Source organism: Strix aluco, chromosome Z, assembly GCF_031877795.1.
Source record: "Strix aluco isolate bStrAlu1 chromosome Z, bStrAlu1.hap1, whole genome shotgun sequence".
NCBI lineage: Eukaryota > Metazoa > Chordata > Aves > Strigiformes > Strigidae > Strix > Strix aluco.
In genome coordinates this window covers 70,738,015-70,757,009 of record NC_133971.1, presented here as the reverse complement: position 1 = coordinate 70,757,009, position 18,995 = coordinate 70,738,015, and the positions used below count along the sequence as shown (strand labels likewise).

General features: G+C 39.0%; 1 protein-coding gene across 3 annotated transcripts in view; it reads left to right on the top strand.

Moving 5' to 3' along the window:
* Positions 1–18,995, top strand: part of DAPK1 (death associated protein kinase 1) — a 102,423-nt gene that overhangs the window by 45,285 nt on the left and 38,143 nt on the right. For all 3 annotated transcript variants that reach the window (XM_074812137.1, XM_074812136.1, XM_074812138.1), the window contains exons 3-4: positions 7,674–7,895; positions 17,689–17,827. In XM_074812137.1, the coding sequence (XP_074668238.1) occupies positions 7,674–7,895; positions 17,689–17,827 (361 nt within the window). The remainder of the gene's footprint in view (positions 1–7,673; positions 7,896–17,688; positions 17,828–18,995) is intronic.

Here is an 18,995-nt window from a genome sequence, read left to right as displayed (position 1 = left end):
CATGAGCTTATAAAATGCTGAAGAAAAAAACAGATTGGAAAAATTCCCTGCTTCTGTGATTCTTCACTTTCTGGTCCATCCTGCAACCTGACTTCAGTTATACGAAGTTACGGTAGGTAGTTTAGTCTGTGGATGTGCTGAAAAAGTTAACTTAGCCCACCTGCTTCTTGGTGTTTGAAACCTTGAGTTCTGACTGCTTCATATTGTGATAGCATGTCTTACAGATACTATCAGAGTGTTTCTGTTAATTTCATTAATAAGTTTAGTTACACTGTTTGAACTATATTTGAATAGGTAGTACATTGGAGGTTTCAGACAAAAAATAGTATCTGATAAAGCAGTGTTTTTGCTAACAAAATATTTCATGGAGTAATAATACAGATTATTTTGAAAGTTGTTAAATTTTTTTGCTTAAAATATTACATAAGGGAAGAAGTCATTTTTATACTCTGGATGTTTTGGTAAAATAACTTTTAATGAAATATTTTGTGCATTCATACTGAAAGATAATGAAACAATTTTGTCATCACATACATTGAGTCCCTATATAGAGATCAGGGTATTTCTGAAACTTGATAATTTTACACCAAAAGATACTCTAAATCAGAAATTAGGAAAGGGAATTTAAGAGACACAGAGTTTCTAAGTGTATAAACACATCTATGTGTAACAAGAAACTCAGAAGTTAGGAAATACCAGTTGTGAGTACATTTGTTTGCTTTATAAACATGTCTGATTTTCCCCTTCCTTGCTGTCCTTGCTCTTTTTGTCTTTGATGCTTTTCCAAAATATTTCTAAGGAAAGTATACCATCATGCATTTTACTGATGGTTATAAATTACAACTTGATTTAAACTCTGTATATGTTGGAGATATACTGCGCAATTGCATAACGTGTTACTCTTTAGCCTTTGTACTTGCAGCTTTGTACTATTTATAGTTTCATGGTCAAGTTTAAGTTCTTGTGTTTGCTTTTCTGTATTAGCAGTAGTTGGAAAAGACCAGTCCTAACAACAATCTCTGTGGTGCACCATCCAATTTCAGCTGCTTAGTCACTCATACAGCAGTTGAGGAGTATTTTCTCTTTAGCTTAAATGCTGTATCATGTTTAAGTCCTCTTTCACCTGTTCAGTACTGCTTTTCTCCTCTGTCTCCAAAGTTACTGCTTCTATTGTGTCCTCTCCTGTAACAAGTGTTTATGTGCGGCTGAAACATGTTTACAGCAATGGGTAGCCTTCAGGTGCTTGCAGCTTTTTCTTCTACTGAGTAATTAAGTGCTGTTCCCTCACCTTATGGAGTGGTCAGGTACTTTGAGTGCTGCCCCTTAGACTCACTATGGACTGAAAATGCATTTCTCTGCCATGGATGCAAAGCAGACAGCTCCACTGTCAACTGAGAGATGTGTGTCTGTGTCAGCACTTGAAGTGTAAACTTGTTACTTATGTTGAAAACGGTTTTGCCAGAGCTGTTTAAATTAAAAAAAAAAAAAAAATAGCCTAATCATCTGTCTAGGATCCATGTATCCTTCAGATGCAGCTGTTCTGTGATGCTCTTGTCTTCATGTTGTTTGCCACTTATTTTCAAAGCTCTTCAGTACTCGGAGGACTTGCAGCTAAACAATACGTGTTGCATGCTTTCAGAGTCTGTGCTAGAGAATTAAACACTGCAGGGCAAGGGAAGGAGCACAAAAATTGTAAGCACTGTACAAGTATTTCTGACTTTCACAGCCGGAACAACTATGGAATGAGCTTATTACTCTCGCATTCATTCCTGCCTGTACTCTTTGGTTGGCTGCAAAATTAAAAACGTGACTTAGGGAAAGGGCCCTTATGTGTCACGAGAGGATATCGGACCTGCACAACTCTATGAGAGTTATAGCAAGCAAAGCCGTTTATTTTTCCAAATAGTCCATACTTATGCTCTTGCCAAAGCTCTTGCTTCCTAATTAACAAATCAGCAATTAAGACAGTTACCAACTTTTTCTCCTATCAGCATAAGAACATTCTAACACGCGCTATGCAGACCAATCAACTTCTTGTTCATGCGGCAGTAACTTTTCACAGTTCAGTACTTTTCCACAGTTTTAGTGTTGCAGCTGTCCGTTGTTTTTCCCCGCCACCTTAGCACCGCTCAGCAGTTTCTTATCTTTCTCCCAAGGCCTGTTTTTCATCAAAGCCTGGCTGTTTCTCAGAGGCTGTGCGAAGCTGACAGGCTGCAGTCTCCCACACTTATGTTCCCTAACGTGCCCTCTGCAGGGAAAAGAAAAGATGTGCCTGCGCACTTAGAGAAACTCTACCTGGCAAGATACTTTGCTTTAGAGTATCCCAGTTTACTTGTCAAGATCAATGAAGATTTTTTTCCTTGCAGGCGTTAACACTGGTAGCTAGCAGTAAAGCTACTATTCTGTGAAATAGGTTGTCTTTTGAGTGTGGTACACATGAAACACCACTGCTTTCCAGTTGCATCTGCTTTAACCTGTTAGCCATGCCTTACCCCACCCTGCTTATGCTGATAATAGCTTGTCTTCTCAATGGGGTAAGTGTGACACTTTATACTGGTGACTCTCAGCTGAGGTACTGTAAGCCTTATACACCCAAGAGAGGCTCTCAAGTGCCTTATAAAGTTTATCATCTTTTGCATGACTACAGAGAGGGAGAGAGGAAGGAGGGGAAAGTGATTGCCTCCAATTTGACATTGCAGCTGAACTGAAAATGTTGTTTTGCTTGATTAGAAGGTGGAGAGGGGACTAAATGTAGCTATAATCCTTCACAGTTTGTGGATAAGTCTTCCTTTCCTTTGGAAAAGACTCAGCTAGGTACTGCTGCCTCACTGGGAAGTTTTGTGAGAGTTAACCTTATTAGCAGAAGCAGCTCAGATGCCCTTGATGACAGACAGTGGTATGTGGGTGCCAGTGGTGACTGATGGAGCTGACTGATGCTGAGACACTGCTGGGGGTGGAAATCACCTGCTCAGTTGGCCTGCCCTGATACAGATCTCTAAAGAAAGACAGGGGTGTCCACAGTCTGCTAGTAACTTTCACTGGGGAAGACAAATGGCTCTGTAGTTCAGTTTCAGTTCATTTAATGGGCTAATCTAATAGTATTATGTAAGCCTCTTGCTGTTTGATTAGTATAATTTTAAAAAGGCAGTCAAACAAATAGTAAAACCAGTTGGATCTTAATACATTGAATTTTCAGAGTTGACTAGTGAATACCAATTTTTGTAAAATCAAAAGTGCCGAAGTGTCAGAAATGTACCAAGGCATCTTACTGCTCTGATGTCAACATAATGCCTTTTCCTTATTCCTATCCCCTGCTTCCATTAATCTTTGTCATTTGAATGCAGTCCTCAGAAGATAGCATGGAGAAGTCCCCCATGCTTGCCCTACTGTGGCAATAAATACTAGAAAATTGGTCCATCAGGGTTACTGTAGGATCCCTGTGCCCAGCTTGGACCTCTTTCAGAGGGTTCTTGAGGCAAGAGTTTCAATCCTTGCAGAAGAGCTGGTAGTGGGGAGGAATACAGGGTGTCTGTCACCCCTGTGATCATCCTTCTGGAAGAAATGTAGGGACTTTTTTGTTTTTTCTCTTTTAGTCTAAAATGTCTGTCTCTAGTTAAAACTATCCATGCTAATGAGTAGTTGTTCTGTGATCCTGCTAAGCCAGGACCAATAAAGAGTGGAGTATAGGTGCTTTATTGGTGACTTCATCACCTCTATATATAACTTTTGCGTATATATATATGTATGTATTGTAAAGGGCACTGGGCGTCTGTCTTATGATGTAAAAAAGATGGAGAAATGTAATGATTAGACAATGGGATAAGTACTTGTTCTGAAGCGAGTCTGAAAAATCACTGGATGTGGAAATACCATGCCAAGTGTCCCAAAAAGAGTGGATTTAGGATAGTAATTAACTACTGGTTGCATAAGAATTACAAGATCACAAAATAAATTACTGTTATTAGCAGAAGTATTTGTTCTCATGTCAAGCTGTCATCCTGCTTCACTATTTAACCTGGTTCTGCTATGTGGAAAAAAAACTGTCAGATACTTTATAAAGTGTGCCTTTGTGATTTTCTTCTGTATTTTTTTCAGTGTAATTGTTTCCTAAAATGGCAGTTAATTTTTGACCCTACCCATTTTAAATCAAACCTACAAAAGCAAGGGAATTTGAAAAACTAAAGGGCTTTTCTGGCTTTGAAGGCACTGTGTGAATGAATGCTGGATCTGAAACTGTAGCATCTATGGGAGAATATTACTGCATATAGATGTGTTAGCCCATACAGAGCTGACTTACAACAGCTTGTTGCTGCAGTTTTACAGGTTAAAGCCCAATAAATGCCCTTTGATTTACACCTCTTCTCTGCTTTTAAAAGAGGAGTTCAGAGAGAGTTGTAAAATGGTGTGGCTTAGGGATCCCAGACATAAAAGAGCCCCTTTGATTGCAGCTTAAGTGGATCTGCATGTGCAGCATTTAATAACAACTAATTGTGGGGTTATGTGCTGAATACCACAACAGCAACAATAATAAGGTTACTAATCTAGATACCCGTTGGTAACTTTCTTGCAGTCTTGAGCAGTGTCAAAGAGCCTGCCATCCGAATAAACCATGGACAGGACCAATCTATAAAGTCATGTGGTTTTAAACAATATATTGGTCTTTTGATAACGCTTTTATATTGAATTGTGATAGATCAGGGCATCCTTCAAACAGGTGGTCGTAGCTGGAGAAAAAGGTAAAAGACTGAAAAACTAAAGCTGCATAGCTCAGAAGAGGAGGAGAGAGGAGCTCTGCTGGTCTTACCTGGTCCCCTTTATATCAGTAGGTCAGTACAGCTCATGCGGTAATGTCACAGTTGACCCATTGCCAAAATAAGATTAAATAGGCTTAGCCTTAAAGGCATTGGAAGCATAAAATGGCTTTAGGGAATGGTATAATTCAAATATGAATAATACTGTGGAAAAATAATTTTTTCAGCTTACAGGTCCACTGCTGGTGCATGTTTAAAAAGACTTGCAGGATGTTTTTTTATTTTAGGTAACTCTTAATCCCAGTCAACTTTTATAATTAAGTCTTCTTGGATATCAAAGTATATTTTATGTCTGTATACTTCAGATTTACTTTTCAGTCCCAACCTCTCCAGAGCTGATGTTAGCAGTAATTTTGGGTTTCAGTCTTTTGGATTTTGTTGTTGTTGCATTTGTTTGGTTTGTGTTGTGGGCTTTTTTGGACTTTGTTTTAAAATGAAGCAATACAATAGCTTTTGCCAAACCTACAAGGTGAGCATTGATAAGGAAGTGGTTAGCCCTGTAGCATTCAAGTCTATGGATGAATCATAAGCAGAAATACTTTTCCTTCCTCTATCAGGCAGTTTAGATTGCTAGATTGACAGCCAGCCGCGTGGTCAAAAAGCAATGGCTTTTTACTTCCTTCTGGTCCGTGAGCTTGAGTAGCTGTTCAGAGTTGTGGTAATACCTACGTCTCTCTACTGCCCGACTTTGTAGTTTTGCTGGAACTGTGAACTTTCTGAAAAGCCAATTGCTTTTTAAATAAAGCTGAATATCTCTGGTGAGACGTGCATGTTGTGGGGGGAGAGAGTGAGAGAATCACTGCTTTTCCCTGCTGTAAGCATGGGCCAGTAGACTCTCTACTTCTTGGCAGCAGTGCGAATAGCTAAGTGCACACTCCACTCTGGCTGGCTGTCCCACAGTGCAAAATTGCTCAAACCTTGGAGATCAAACCCAGAGCTGCTGTTGCAGGAAGAGTTGTTGTGGAGTTGAACTGAAGCAAGCAGGAAGTGTTAATGTACCTTGTCTAGCCCTCTGCTGCCAGTTTAGAATGACACATCTTCCAGAGGTCCTGTGTGTTATGGGCCAGCCCCACATGAACGTCTTAGGTGTCCAAGAGCATCTCAGATAGCACTAGCTGACTGAGTCTAGGCAAGTGAAGCAGGTCTTCCAGCCTATGTGTAATGGGGAAGAGGATGTGGTGTGGTCTAAAGCACTGCTCTGTCCACTGCAGTTTGTAGCAATAATGTGTTGGACCCTGTCTGTTGAACCTGGCCATTCACAACTTTGTACAAAATTGGGGGTGGTGTGGATGTGGGTGGGAATTTAAGGCAAGAATTTTTTTTATGCAGCATTAAGTTATCTCACCAGTTCATAAAATACTTTCTTGAAATAATGAAGAATGAAACTTGAATGGTGATCATAACGTTGAAGTAAAACCAAACCTCAAACTTAAGACTGTTGACTGACTGCTTCTCTCAGAGTTTACTTTTCTCACCGCCCATGGCTGCATGCAAAGGCTGCCCAGCTGGTGGTGGCTACTCTAGAGCCCCTTTCTAGGAGTTCATAGGAGAGGATCCATCTCTGCCCTGTCTTCTGCAGGTGACAGTCATTTAGCCTTGCCCAACTGCATATCCCAGTTCAAGATGATTTGTCACTTAGGGTTCTGCATGGGGACAGCAAAGTATTGATGGCAGTGGTGACCCAGCAGCATAACTTACTCTTGGCTGATCAGCCCTCTAAATTCAAAAAGTAATGAGTGTGATTTTTTTTTCCTTACAGCTTGTTAATATCTTCATTTATTGCATAACACTGTGCTGATCAGTTACCATCTTCTATTTTCTGTCATACATCCTTAATTGCTTAATTACTTTGTCGACATATTTGGCGCATGCTTGTTCTCCAATAATAAAGTAGTGTTGTGCACTGAGTTCATGCATGAGATGTGTAGTTTTGAGTGATTTTCACTTGGCATTTTGTCATTACATGATGCCCTTTTTGTGGGTGATGTGTCTTCCTAGAGATCTCTGTCAGTTTTAATTAATTAAGCACTAACACAGGTTAGTTCCTCTTCCAGGTACAGGGTGGAATTATACGTGCTTGCATGTTACATCACTCTGTAGATAGTCAAGCCTACTAGGCATAGCATTGATTTAACTGCTGTTTTAAGTCTACTTTAGGGGACACCACTTTTTCAGGGTAGGCTAACTTCAGAAAATTTTTGCCTTGCTATCATTCTGTAGTTCTGTGAATTCTTTGTATGGTGAAATAAACCAAAACCAGGATTGTTACAGAATCCTCAGGCAGAGATTGAGAAAACTTAAAAGGAAAACAGTGATATTAGAAATCCTGTTCATGCTTTAACTGCGCATTAGATTCCTGGAGACTTCTGATCTGAACCAGTATGTACATCTAGCCCCAACAGGTTTATATGTCAGTGATAGCAGGAGTCAGCAGCTTCCTGGAGTTTCCTCTGATTTGTAACACAATCACAGGTTTTTGTTCCTCTTGCAGAACAAAAAAAATTAACATGCATATGGAAGGGGAAATCCAGAAGCCATTACTTTTCCCCAGTAATCTCTGATGCACATATTTGTCAAAAATCCAGTGGTCTACACAGATATTCTCTTTTACTTATGGGTATGCTGAAATGTGTGTGTATGTACGTTTGTGTAATGTAAGAATACCTTGACTTACCTTTTCTGCCCACTCTATGGGTTTTCTCAGGCATTATTCTAGATTGCCTAAAAAGCAGTGATGTGCTGTAGTCGAGTTGGTAATTCAGAGGTACAGTTGTTTTCCCCCACCATAGTAAATCGAGGCTACTCTAAACTTCCTTGAACCACTCATCTTCATTCTTTCCCTCTTTTTTTTCTTTTTTTTAGTGGACAGTTTGCTGTAGTGAAAAAATGCCGTGAGAAGAGCACTGGTCAGCAGTTTGCAGCAAAATTTATCAAGAAACGGAGAACGAAATCCAGCCGGCGCGGAGTGAGCCGCGAAGACATCGAGAGAGAAGTTGGCATACTAAAAGAGATTCGACATCCTAATGTGATCACGCTGCATGATGTTTATGAGAACAAAACAGATGTCATTCTTATTCTGGAACTGTAAGTAGCTCTAGAGACCTGGGGAGGAGTAACAGAATCTTTGTTAATTTCTTTGTTTTAAAACAACAGACACTTTCTCTGAGAATGATAGTGATCTAATGGATGTTCCTTACCATCCCAAAAGGAAACTAGATAATAGCATGAGAAATTTTTATTTTTAAGTCAGAGTTTAGCTTCTTGATTTCTATCCATATTTTTCACTGTAAATGCACTACAAAGATTAAAAAAAATCCAGCATATCTATGAATTTTTTCTGCTTGTTATTTTAATCACCTTATGGATCTAGAAGAATAGCGTGGAGCTAAATAAATTGATTTAAAGTTAAGAGCAGAGGGAAATAGAGATTCTGAGTGCAGGTTAGTTTAGCAGATTTTACTGTGTTTTATATTGGTGTAAAGGAGCATCACTGAATGCTTTTTCTTTTTTTTTTTCAACCTGCATAACAGAGAATAGAATTTTCCCAGTTCTGTCCTGTTGAAATGTAAACTGAACTTTCATATCCTTGTTTTAGTTCTCATTTTTCATCCAAGGTTATTGCTAATGGATTGATATAAATATGTCAGCAGAGAATACTTCTGCATTGTTTCAAGTCTGGCTTCAAGTTCCTCAAAGATTGCAAGTTTAGAAGTTAGCATTACTCGTGTTACAGTTAGGCAGTGTCTGCTTGGTGAGACATGCATGTCTTTACACAGTTTGCATGCCTGACACTGTATTATTTCCATACTTGCTCTGTATCAGTTAAACGTGCTTTAGAATAAGTATTTCATGCAAGCAAATAATTTTCTTACCAGAATCTTGGGCAGCACTTGTGTTTTTTCCTTGGCTGTTGGTGTGGTTTTTCTTACGTAGGATTATGTCTTCCTGTTTACTAGCTTTGGTAAATGATATTTCCCCTTGCCTTATAAGGATATTTTAAGTGTTGCATGCTTTCAGTAACGTGTAGATTTACAGTATAGATTTAAAAAGAAAACTGGGAAGAAGCTTTTGGAGTTTCATCTTTTCTATGGTATATACATGCATGATAGTGCTTTGTTATGTTAGAACGTGCTTTTACACTTCTAGTCCAGCATGTGTTGCTTTAGTGTAATACTTGTAGCCTGGGTTGGTTTTTTTAGTTCCAGAAGTATACACTTGCATGTTTGTCAACTTTGGATAATGTAAGCAAGTATTTTTTTAAAAAGCTAAGTTAACATCCTGTATGAAGTAAAACTTCATTATATTCCTGTCAGAATATCTACTACTCCTGTTTTTTGTTCAGAACTCTTTAAATGTATTGTGAATACACAGCAAAATTAGTGTGATGCTTCTTCCTCTCCCCACTTCATACTAGCTCTCACATTCTTTCTGTCTATAACCTTACTATCAGTGTATTCCTGTTTCTGCAGTGCTTTCTGCTCTGTAATCTGTCTAGATGAAATCAGGCCAGTGTCTCAACTTGAAAGCTCTGAGGAAAACTCAGTAATCATGGACAGTGTAGGAGGAATGGGGCCATTCTACCCCCTCCTTCTACATGGGATAGGGGAACTTTTTTGGCAGCAAGGTTGCTGTGTGTGTCTGTGTACCCGCTAACATTCACTGAATAATAGAAGCAGATAATGTGTGTTAATATTTTGTAAGCTTGGTATTGTGCAGCTCAGCAAACTGTTTGCATTACAGTTTAGTTAATTGTTTTGCCTAGTTAATCCCTATATAGTTTCAGTTAGAGATTTTTTTTTTCCCACTTTTCTAAACTACGTGAGTCTTTCAAGTTGAAGCAGTGTTATTTGGGGTATAACAAAGGTATTGCATTTATTTAGTTAGAGGGTTGAAGAGGAAAAGATGACAATCCCTTTGTAAACTGAATATGCTAATTGCTGTAAGGTTTTGTAATTCTCAAAATCACCATGTTATTATGTAAAGCTATTGAAAAGGCAAAAGATGGTCATTTTAATAGCATGCTTAGACACTTGAATATGTAATCCCTTTCGTCTAATGTTCTAATACTCCATTTTGCCTAGGGACCTACTTCACTGACATTCCTTGTTCTTACAGAACAATTTCAAACAAATACAAATAAAGCTGAAAGCTCATTAAATAACCTGTTTTGCTGTCCTCAGAATCCATCCTAAGTGGCCATTTTACCTTCTGGTTAGAACATAGCATTTTTCCTGGGACTTACATTCCTTTATTACTGCAAGATGAGACAGTATACTACATACAGACAGGATTTTGTGTAACTTAATTTTTCTAGAATTTAGAGAGAAACTAAAAATCAACATTCCAGCTATGTATGAGAAATTCATAACAAAACAAAAATTGAGAAGAAACACTGATTTTTATTAGTAAGCAAGCGTAGTAATGCGAGTTGGGGTGAGGAAAAGTATCTTTGGTTTCTGTTCTTGGTAGAAGCTGCAGCCCACAGATGTCAAACCACCGCAGCTGCCCTTTTGGTGGCTGCTGAATGTTAACATTCACAGTCTCAGGGCAACAGCATCTGTTTCCTGTTCACTATTGATTTTTATCTCCTGGTTCAGCAAGAGGTTTGCAGTATTGCGTGCAGCCTCCTAAACATTTTTTTGCGGTATCAATCAGCCGTTTTTCAGAGTTGAGTGACTGACTGTAGAAGTTTTCACTTCATTCACTCGCAGCAAATACTACATCAGCAAAGTATTCAAGATGGTGATTTGTGTGCAGAAATATGTGGGTGGTTAGTTAATTAGTGAAGTGGTAAGGTCCTCACAACACTGAATGCAGAACAGAGCTGCATATCAAAAATTTATCCACATAGGTATTTGAAGGTTTTTCTCTCAACTACCTTATGTCAGGAAACTGACCTCCAAAAAAAGAAAGTTACAAAACATGTAATTTCTGAAACTTTTAAAATCAAATGTTTCCATAAAAGATTCAGCAGTCACACAAGCATGAGATCCTTGAAGAGCCTTAATTTATTACAGTCTTTTGGTATATTTAGAGAAATCAGGCATACTTTCATATTTCTAGATCTTACTTAATAGCAGGTGTCTCCTTGATTTGGAAATAACATTTGAAATTCCCACTCTCTGGACTCTTGTCATCATCTTGCAAGGAATGCTATGCATGTTACATATGAACTGGAGGACACTGCCTCTTTCCTTATCTAACTTAAAACTGTAATAGTTTTCTTTTTTCTCCCACCACACAAATGATTGAATTAGAAATTTTTTCTATCCAGCTACAGCAACTAATCTATGTTAGCAATACTGAGCTATTTTCAGTGAGCTCTGCTGAAGCCATCATTTTATCAGACTTCAGACTAGAAAACACAAGGGCCTCTGTTCAGTGGTAATTATTTTCTTTCCTCAAGCATGTTTTGCACCTACTTGGTTCCCCTTTTGCTGGTCTTAGATGCATGATCTGTCTCTTCTCTTGTTTTTCCTTCCATTTTATTATGTTTTAATTTAGACTGCAGACGTGCAAAATAGACTCACTGTGCTTTGTAGAGCCTTGGCTATAGTTTCGCAGTGGAACTGCAAAGTATAAATACCCTTATCCTAAATTATATAGTAGCTCCTTAGAATGCTCAAAAGTAATGCAGATGGTCTTGCCTTTTAAAATAGCTTGATGGCAATAGCTGACTCTTTTCACTGGGAAGTATGGATGGAGTTAGGTATTCATGCTTTTCTCTGCAAAAAATATATCTTCATTTCTGAAATGAAAATGTTAATTTAAGACCATTAGCTCTGGTAGTATAGTTCTGAGTGAATATCTGGTTTTAAAATTTTTTAAAAATAATAAGAATAAAGCGTTGAAAGTCTCAGCTCAGAAGGAGAGGAATGACATTAACTTACACATGATTGTGCATTAAACACTAAGTTTTATACTTCTTTTAAAAGCTAGTTCCTGTATACTTTCTTTAAAATTTAGTCCTTTGCATCTCAGTGTCTCACAGAGTTGCCACTTCAGTGCTACCTTCATAATATTTACCAAAACAGAACAGAGCAAGGAGAGGATAATAGATCCATGTATAAAAATTCTGATGATCTCATGAGTTGCTCATTGAATAAGAGGTAAATAACAATGAACTCTTTAAATTCCTCTCCAATCTTATTCCTCTATTTTATGGGGAGTTAATTTAACTTGTTAATTTATAATAGCTTGGCTTTCGGAGAAGCTTGAAGTCTGCACAGAGCTTCTTTAATTTTCAGTTGTCTTTTGACAGAAATAGCTCTGAGGTTTTTGTTAATTTTCCCTGCAAGTCATAAGAAACTTGTTCTGGAGTGGCCTTGTACGGAATTTTGAGAGGAGGATTGAATCTTTGGTGCTTACTGGGATACAACAGCAGGTAAACAAGCTCTGCAATGCTAACTTGTTGATGTTGTGCCACCTTTTGACTTCAAAATCATGAATTGCAGGCCCACAGATAGGTGCACAGAGGGCATGTAGACAGGTGAGAAGAAAGGGAAGCAATACATACTGGCTTTGCTCTTAGTGAAAATACAAAATATTTGTAAAAACGTATGATCTGCTACTTGAAAACAATGTAAAATATAGTCATGTTATAGCAGTGAAAATAGATTTACTCAGCCCTTATGGCTTTCTGTGTTAACAATGTGGTCAGTAATATAATGTGTCCTTTAGGATTAAGATGTGATGTCCATCAATCACAAATTCTTATTTTATTGAGCAAGATATTGAACAACCTATTATGACTGCAAAATGGTAACTCAGTTTAAAGGTAAACAGAAAGGTTTTATATAGGAACACTAAAGAATTAATGCTTTAAAGGAAAACAGTATGTCAAGGTGAACATAGAGGCTTTGCAGCTGTAAAGGAATTTAGCTGTGACTTGACTGTACTCAAGTTCCTCTGTTAATCTGAAGGGGTATAAATTGTTGCCCATCAGTAACTTGCTAGCACTTTGGAGATCAGAGTTGTGTGACCGCACAGGTGAACCACTCAGAAAGCGGTCTCATAATTCCTACCAGCAAACAGAGAAATTGAATGGAGAGAAGCTCCGTGCTTCCAGAGGATACTAAGTACAGATATTCCAAAGTGGTCTACAGGAAGAAGCACTAGTGCTTGGTGAACCTGTTGCCTTTTCTCCCTTCAGGAAGCAATCTTTATCTAGCCAGTGGTTGGCAGCAGTCTGTTAGACACTGGCTGCCTGGGCCCCTCTGCAGAGCCCCGAGGGCAGGCAGGGAGTGCGTTTGCATGGCTCTGGAAACCCACATAATGACCTGGTTTCAGTCAAATTTCAACAGGGTGTTTCCAGAAACGCCGAAGCTCACTTAAAAACAAGGCTGGGGCACTGTGATGGAGGTGGAAGCAGTGTACTTCCTGGGAGAAGATGACATTCAAAAAGATCTGTCATAGGGGCCGATGTATGGAGTTGTTTGCCCCTTCTCATTTAGATTAAGACTGCCTCTGAGTGTGTGAGATGGGATATGCACAGATACATTGGTGAAATGGGACTTTCTGCTTGGCTTGTGGCTTCGTCTCTGAAGGTGACTATGGAATAGTAAAAAGTTCAGTGTTTATTTACTGTGAGACTGTGTTATCCTGGATGATGCACAGGGCTAGCCTTGAAAACCCAGCAGGATTTTAGGAGGTTTGTGAAAACTGCAATAGCTTACGTAGCCAATATCTTTACTGGCTTGTTCTAACCCATTTTTTCATCTGTGATATCTGGAAGCACAATCAGGATTATCTAGTGTTTCTAGATGTATAAGCTGGTTATGAAATCTGTGAAAGCAGACTCTGCTGATAGACCTGGGGGTACGGTAATCCAGTGAATTAATTGTGGAAGTGTGGCCCTATATTAATCCTTGAAGTAATTGCCTCGCAGCGATAGCATGGTTTTCTGTATACCTGTGGTGGTACAGCTTAATATCAGGCCTGCCAGAGTCAGCAGGAAGGTAGGGAATAAGCAGCCTTCGGGCAAGTGTGAAGAGCTAAAAAACACGACCTGAGTTACTGAGCTCTCGTGGGGACATGGGTTGCAGCTTTTCACATACGGGAAGGGCCCCTGGAGGCCGCTTGAAGGAGAGGGACCTTTCCTGGAAGCAAGGTTTCTCTGAGCTTCCAGGTCATCTTGTGTGTGTTGGTTTAACATTTTACTCATCGTTGCTATAAAACCCCATTTTTCTCATGCCTTATGTCTGCGACAGTAAAAGTAAGCAGCAGGAGAAGCTGGCTGGGCACTGTGCTTGCCAGCGATAGCAGCGCCTAAAGAGAGATCACAGGGTACTGAGCTCTCCCCTTGCAGCTGAGGAGTTACCAACAGAAGTTGCAGTGGCCTGCTCTTTGAGGTGAACCCATGTGGGAGCTCATCCTAGGCATTAAGGGTGAGGTGCGTAACATGAAGGGGCACACTAAAATCCTGTAGACCAGAGGTACAGCTGCTTCTGGAACAAAGCTCTGAGTGTGTTACATCCAGTCCCTCTTCACTCACCTACTCCTTAAGCAAGGGCTGCCAAGTCACTTAGAGTGACAGTATTTAAGCATCTGAAGAAGCACACACCACTTTGGAAAAATCTATCACTTTTAATAATTAAATTCCAATTTTAAGAAAGAAAAAGTAAATTTTTTTAACCTGTTAGCTTCTCTGGACCTCAGTTTCAAGATTTGCAAGCACTAAGTGTATTACCTGTGAAGTACAGGTAACGGTTTATTACACACTATTATAAGGCCTATGATATAATCATAAAAGAAATGTCACTACAGCTAACCTGGGGCAAAGACAGGAGGATAGTACTCAGTAGTGTTAGAGAAAAGCTATAGGCAATATCATGCAATTAACTCTTCACAAATGTGACATATTTGAGATGCATAAAAACGCATGTACATCAAATTGTAATTTCATGCAGTCTAAACTTTGAGGGTATGAAATTGCGCAAAATGGAATGATAGCAGATAAGCTGAAGATGAGGCTTTTGCCATTTTACACAAATAGTTATGTTTCTTTGTTAGATATCTCAAAAATAACTAAACTTTGCAAATTAAGTCCTTCTTTTGGATCTAAAAGGAATGTGCATAATCAATGCTGCTGTGCATAGATGACTAGTAAGTTTCACAGAGACTGTGTATCTTTAAAATGCCAACAGGAATAAGAGCAAGCTGTAACAGCCATAAAGCATACCCATACCTGTGTGACATTGTCACAGTCTGTTTTAGACTGCATAGCGAGCAGCGGTGTTGCAAGTTGGCATTGCCTAAAATGCATGCTCTGAGCACTGCTGTTGCATTTGTGATGGCTGATGAATGCTTTAAGCATCAGCAGGCGGTTTCACTATTTCATAGGGTGAGTGATCTACATGAAGAGCAGACCAGATGACTGTGTGTGGTGCAGTCTTTCAGCCTCTTCCTCAGCCAAGGGTCCAGCTTTGCCAGCTCACCAAACTGTGTGATGGTTAGCCCAGTGCCAAACTGTGCTTAGTGCATAAAGGTGCTGGGTTTTGTGCTGTGACTGCTGACACAGCTGCCAACAGCTGGGGAAGTAGCCACAGTGAGTCTGCCTGCTCAGTGTGGCATGGCTGTGCTCCGGTTAACAGCCTCCCAGCAACTGCAGCAAACATCCACGTGGAAACAAGTTCCATGTGATGTCTAAGTCCCTTAGCCCAGTAAGTGGAACTGAAGAGTAATGCCAGCACTGTGTCACCATCCAGGTTTCTGTTCATCATCAAAAAGTGCTGCAGAGGTACCTCTGCTGAAACCTTAGACCGAAAACCTGTTGCTGTTTTTTCAGTCAGAAGCAAAGAGTAAGAGAATATGCAGTGTATCTATTTGTAAGATGTTTCTGACCAGTCTCTGCAAAATAATGAACTGTATTTAACCTTTAGGAATTCCATTTTAATGTCTACACAACAGAAAAAGATTATTGAAAGGACCTCTCTTCCAGTCTGTAGTTCTTCTATTTAATGGCACTTAGTTTCAGTAATTGCTTTCATGCAGAAAATATTACAACACAAATATCCAAAACAATACTCTCATTATTGTCTAGGCAGCTCAGTGAAAGCTCCAAGAACTCATTAAAATACACTTTTCATGCAATTTGCATTACAATAATGCAGATTAAGTCTCTTGAAAAGTAGACTTGATAAAGAAGTCAAATGTATTTCCAGAAATTTGCTCGGACTGTTTAGCTATTGTTATATGTTAATCCCATTATTTTTCATAATCAGAAGTTTAAATCATAAACAGATTCTTTTTCCCTACAGAAAGGCAACATAAATTAGGACGTACTTTCTGAATTTTCTTAATACAATGCAAAATATAGGGGATAATATGACCATCTTTGCGGTCTCTAAGAAATTTTTAGTTAATAATGCTTCTTTTATAAACAGGAAAAACAATTTGCGACAGTGCACAGTGTTGTGATTTAACCTCAGCTGGCAACTAAGCACCACATAACCACTTGCTCATTCCTTCCCCTGGTGGGGGAAAATCAGAAGGGTAAAAATGAGAACTCAGGGGTTGAGATAAAGACAGTTTAATAAGTAAAGCAAAAGCTGCGCATGCAAGCAAAGCAAAACAAGGGATTCATTCACCACTTCCCACTGGCAGGCAGGTGTTCAGCCATCTCCAGGAAAGCAAGGCTCCATCACACGTAACGGTTACTTGGGAAGACAAACACCATCACTCTGAATGTCTCCCCACTTCCTCCTTCTTCCCCCGGCTTTATATGCTGAGCATGATGTCATATGGTCTGGGATATCCCTTGGGTCAGCTGGGGTCAGCTGTCCACCTGTGTCCCCTCCCAGCTTCTTGTGCACCCCCAGCCTACTCGCTGGTGGGGTGGTGAGACGAGCAGAACAGGCCTTGACTCTGTGCAAGCACTGCTCAGCATTAACAAAACACCCCTGTGTTGTCAACGCTGTTTTCAGCACAAATCCAGAACATAGCTCCATTCTAGCGACTGTGAAGAAAATTATTTCTATCCCAGCCAAAACCAGCACAGACAGTCATCTCAGTATATGTCCTTAAACTAAAAAGGACATTGGTTATTTTTTTAAGAGTAGTTGTAGTTCATGTTTCCCATTCACTTCAGTATCTCTTTTTCTGTTGACAGTTATCATCACTACTGCCAGACTGCTGACTGAGCTGAGAAGAGGGTCATCTTCAGTTTATTCCTTTTGCTCAGATACAAAAATCTGGATGTGCTTATGTATTCCCCTCACTTCTTATGTCTCTTCTTTCTGCCAGTGCAGCTAAAACACTAGCTGGAAATAGTCTTAAGAGCAGTAGTGTCTTTCCCTTGTAGGAAAGATGTGGTGATGTTATAGTACAAATAAAACACATATGCTGAATGTAATACAAGATATCAAAGAATAGATTATACTTTCAGAGTTGTATGGCAGGACAGCTACCAGTAACTATTTCAAAGTAAGTTTTAAATTTTGTATTTTTCAGTGGGGGAGTGTGGTGGAAAAGTGATGTTTTACTGGTAGTATAAACCAATTCATGTCTTATTTTCTAGATGTCCTGTTACATTCGTATGTTTTCCGTATACTTACTTCACACTTAATTTTAGTGCTTTAAATGTGCATACAGAGAGTAGGTGGGTTTTATTTCATTTAAATTTAGATAGATCCAACTGTGTTTTTTAAACTTTTTTTTTTGTTTGTAAATAAGACTCTCTTTACTGTGTTGTTTTCAGGATGAAGAGGGGTAGTTGCTAACTATTTCAGGTATTGAATAAAGTAATTTTCATCTTTTTTGATACTGACAACCTTTAAAGCATCTGGACCCTTTTCAAGGCTGATTTGAGAATAGCGATGCTGAAAGGAGCCTGTTGGTTAACACAAACTTGTCAATAACTCTGCTTCTGCTCTCCAAGTGTTGCAGGTGGAGAGCTCTTCGACTTCTTAGCTGAGAAAGAATCTCTCACGGAGGAGGAAGCCACAGAATTTCTCAAACAGATACTTAATGGTGTTCAGTATCTCCACTCTCTGCAAATTGCCCACTTTGATCTTAAGGTGTGTTGAACAGATAAAAACAACAACAACTGTAAGCAACATCTGTTAAAGTCCTTTGTAACACCAGCCACAAATCTGCCATCGTGCAGATCTTGACCGTAGTTTTGTTTTGCTAGCTTATGTAGACAAGGGAAAGCTCAGCCATTGAAAAGAAATTACTGAACTGTAAATAGTTCCCATCTGTTTTCAATGTAAGATTCTTCATGGAAGATGGCAACTTCCAATGAAATTAAACCATTCTGAGGAAGCAATCTTGAAATAAAAATGATGATTATGATTTTATGGAATGCGTATGGGAACTGGATGAAACATTCTGACCAGGATGCCTTTTTTCCAACTTTGTTTTTTCTGTTGTATACATTTTATGTTCACATGAACATTATTTATGGGTACTAAATTGAAACAGTACAGAGTTAAGTATAAAGAATCTTGTGGAGCAGACAGAGCAGATAATTTCCTCCTTTTTTTGCTTTTGGGGCATTTTTGTTTCTTTTTAGAAAAACTGTTAATTGCATCCTTTTGGTAATGAAAAGAGAGCTTTTGTACCTAAACTAGCTAATGCTTTTTTAATGTTTCAATTTCAGAATGTTTTCCTCTGTAAGATTTTTTTTTTCCAGAGGTAGGCAGTTGAACGTTCTCTAAGTCTGCTGAAGTTGGCAGCTATGTCTATAATAGCAAAAGGAGGCACAGTTATTAGATTGCAGTGCAGTTCTGAAAGGGGTGCTGTGTTCTGGGGATGAGGTAGGGAAGAGAATGATTTTAAGGGTAAGCATACCTTTTTCAGTCTCATCTTCATTACTTACAGTAATGTATTTGGCCTTTGTATGACAGTCAGCATGAGGAAAAAAAATGTGAATCTAGTAAGAAATACGTTTCTTACAATATGAAATGTGAATTTTTGCCTGTGTGCTTGTAATAAAACAAAGTATCCTTACACCAGATACTAAGAATATGTGAATTAAAGTGTACAGCAAGGATTAAAGAATGCAGAAATTAAAAGTATGAAATAGAAATGTACGAAGGGAAGGAATAAAATTACATTTGTGCATATCAGCCCCTGTAATTGGGGAAGAGAGGTAAAAGAAGGATTATGATGAAGAGCTGTCCTTAATGACTGCAAAAGTCCTTAACAATGTGAGCAGGATGGATGTAGCTCCAGGAACTCTTC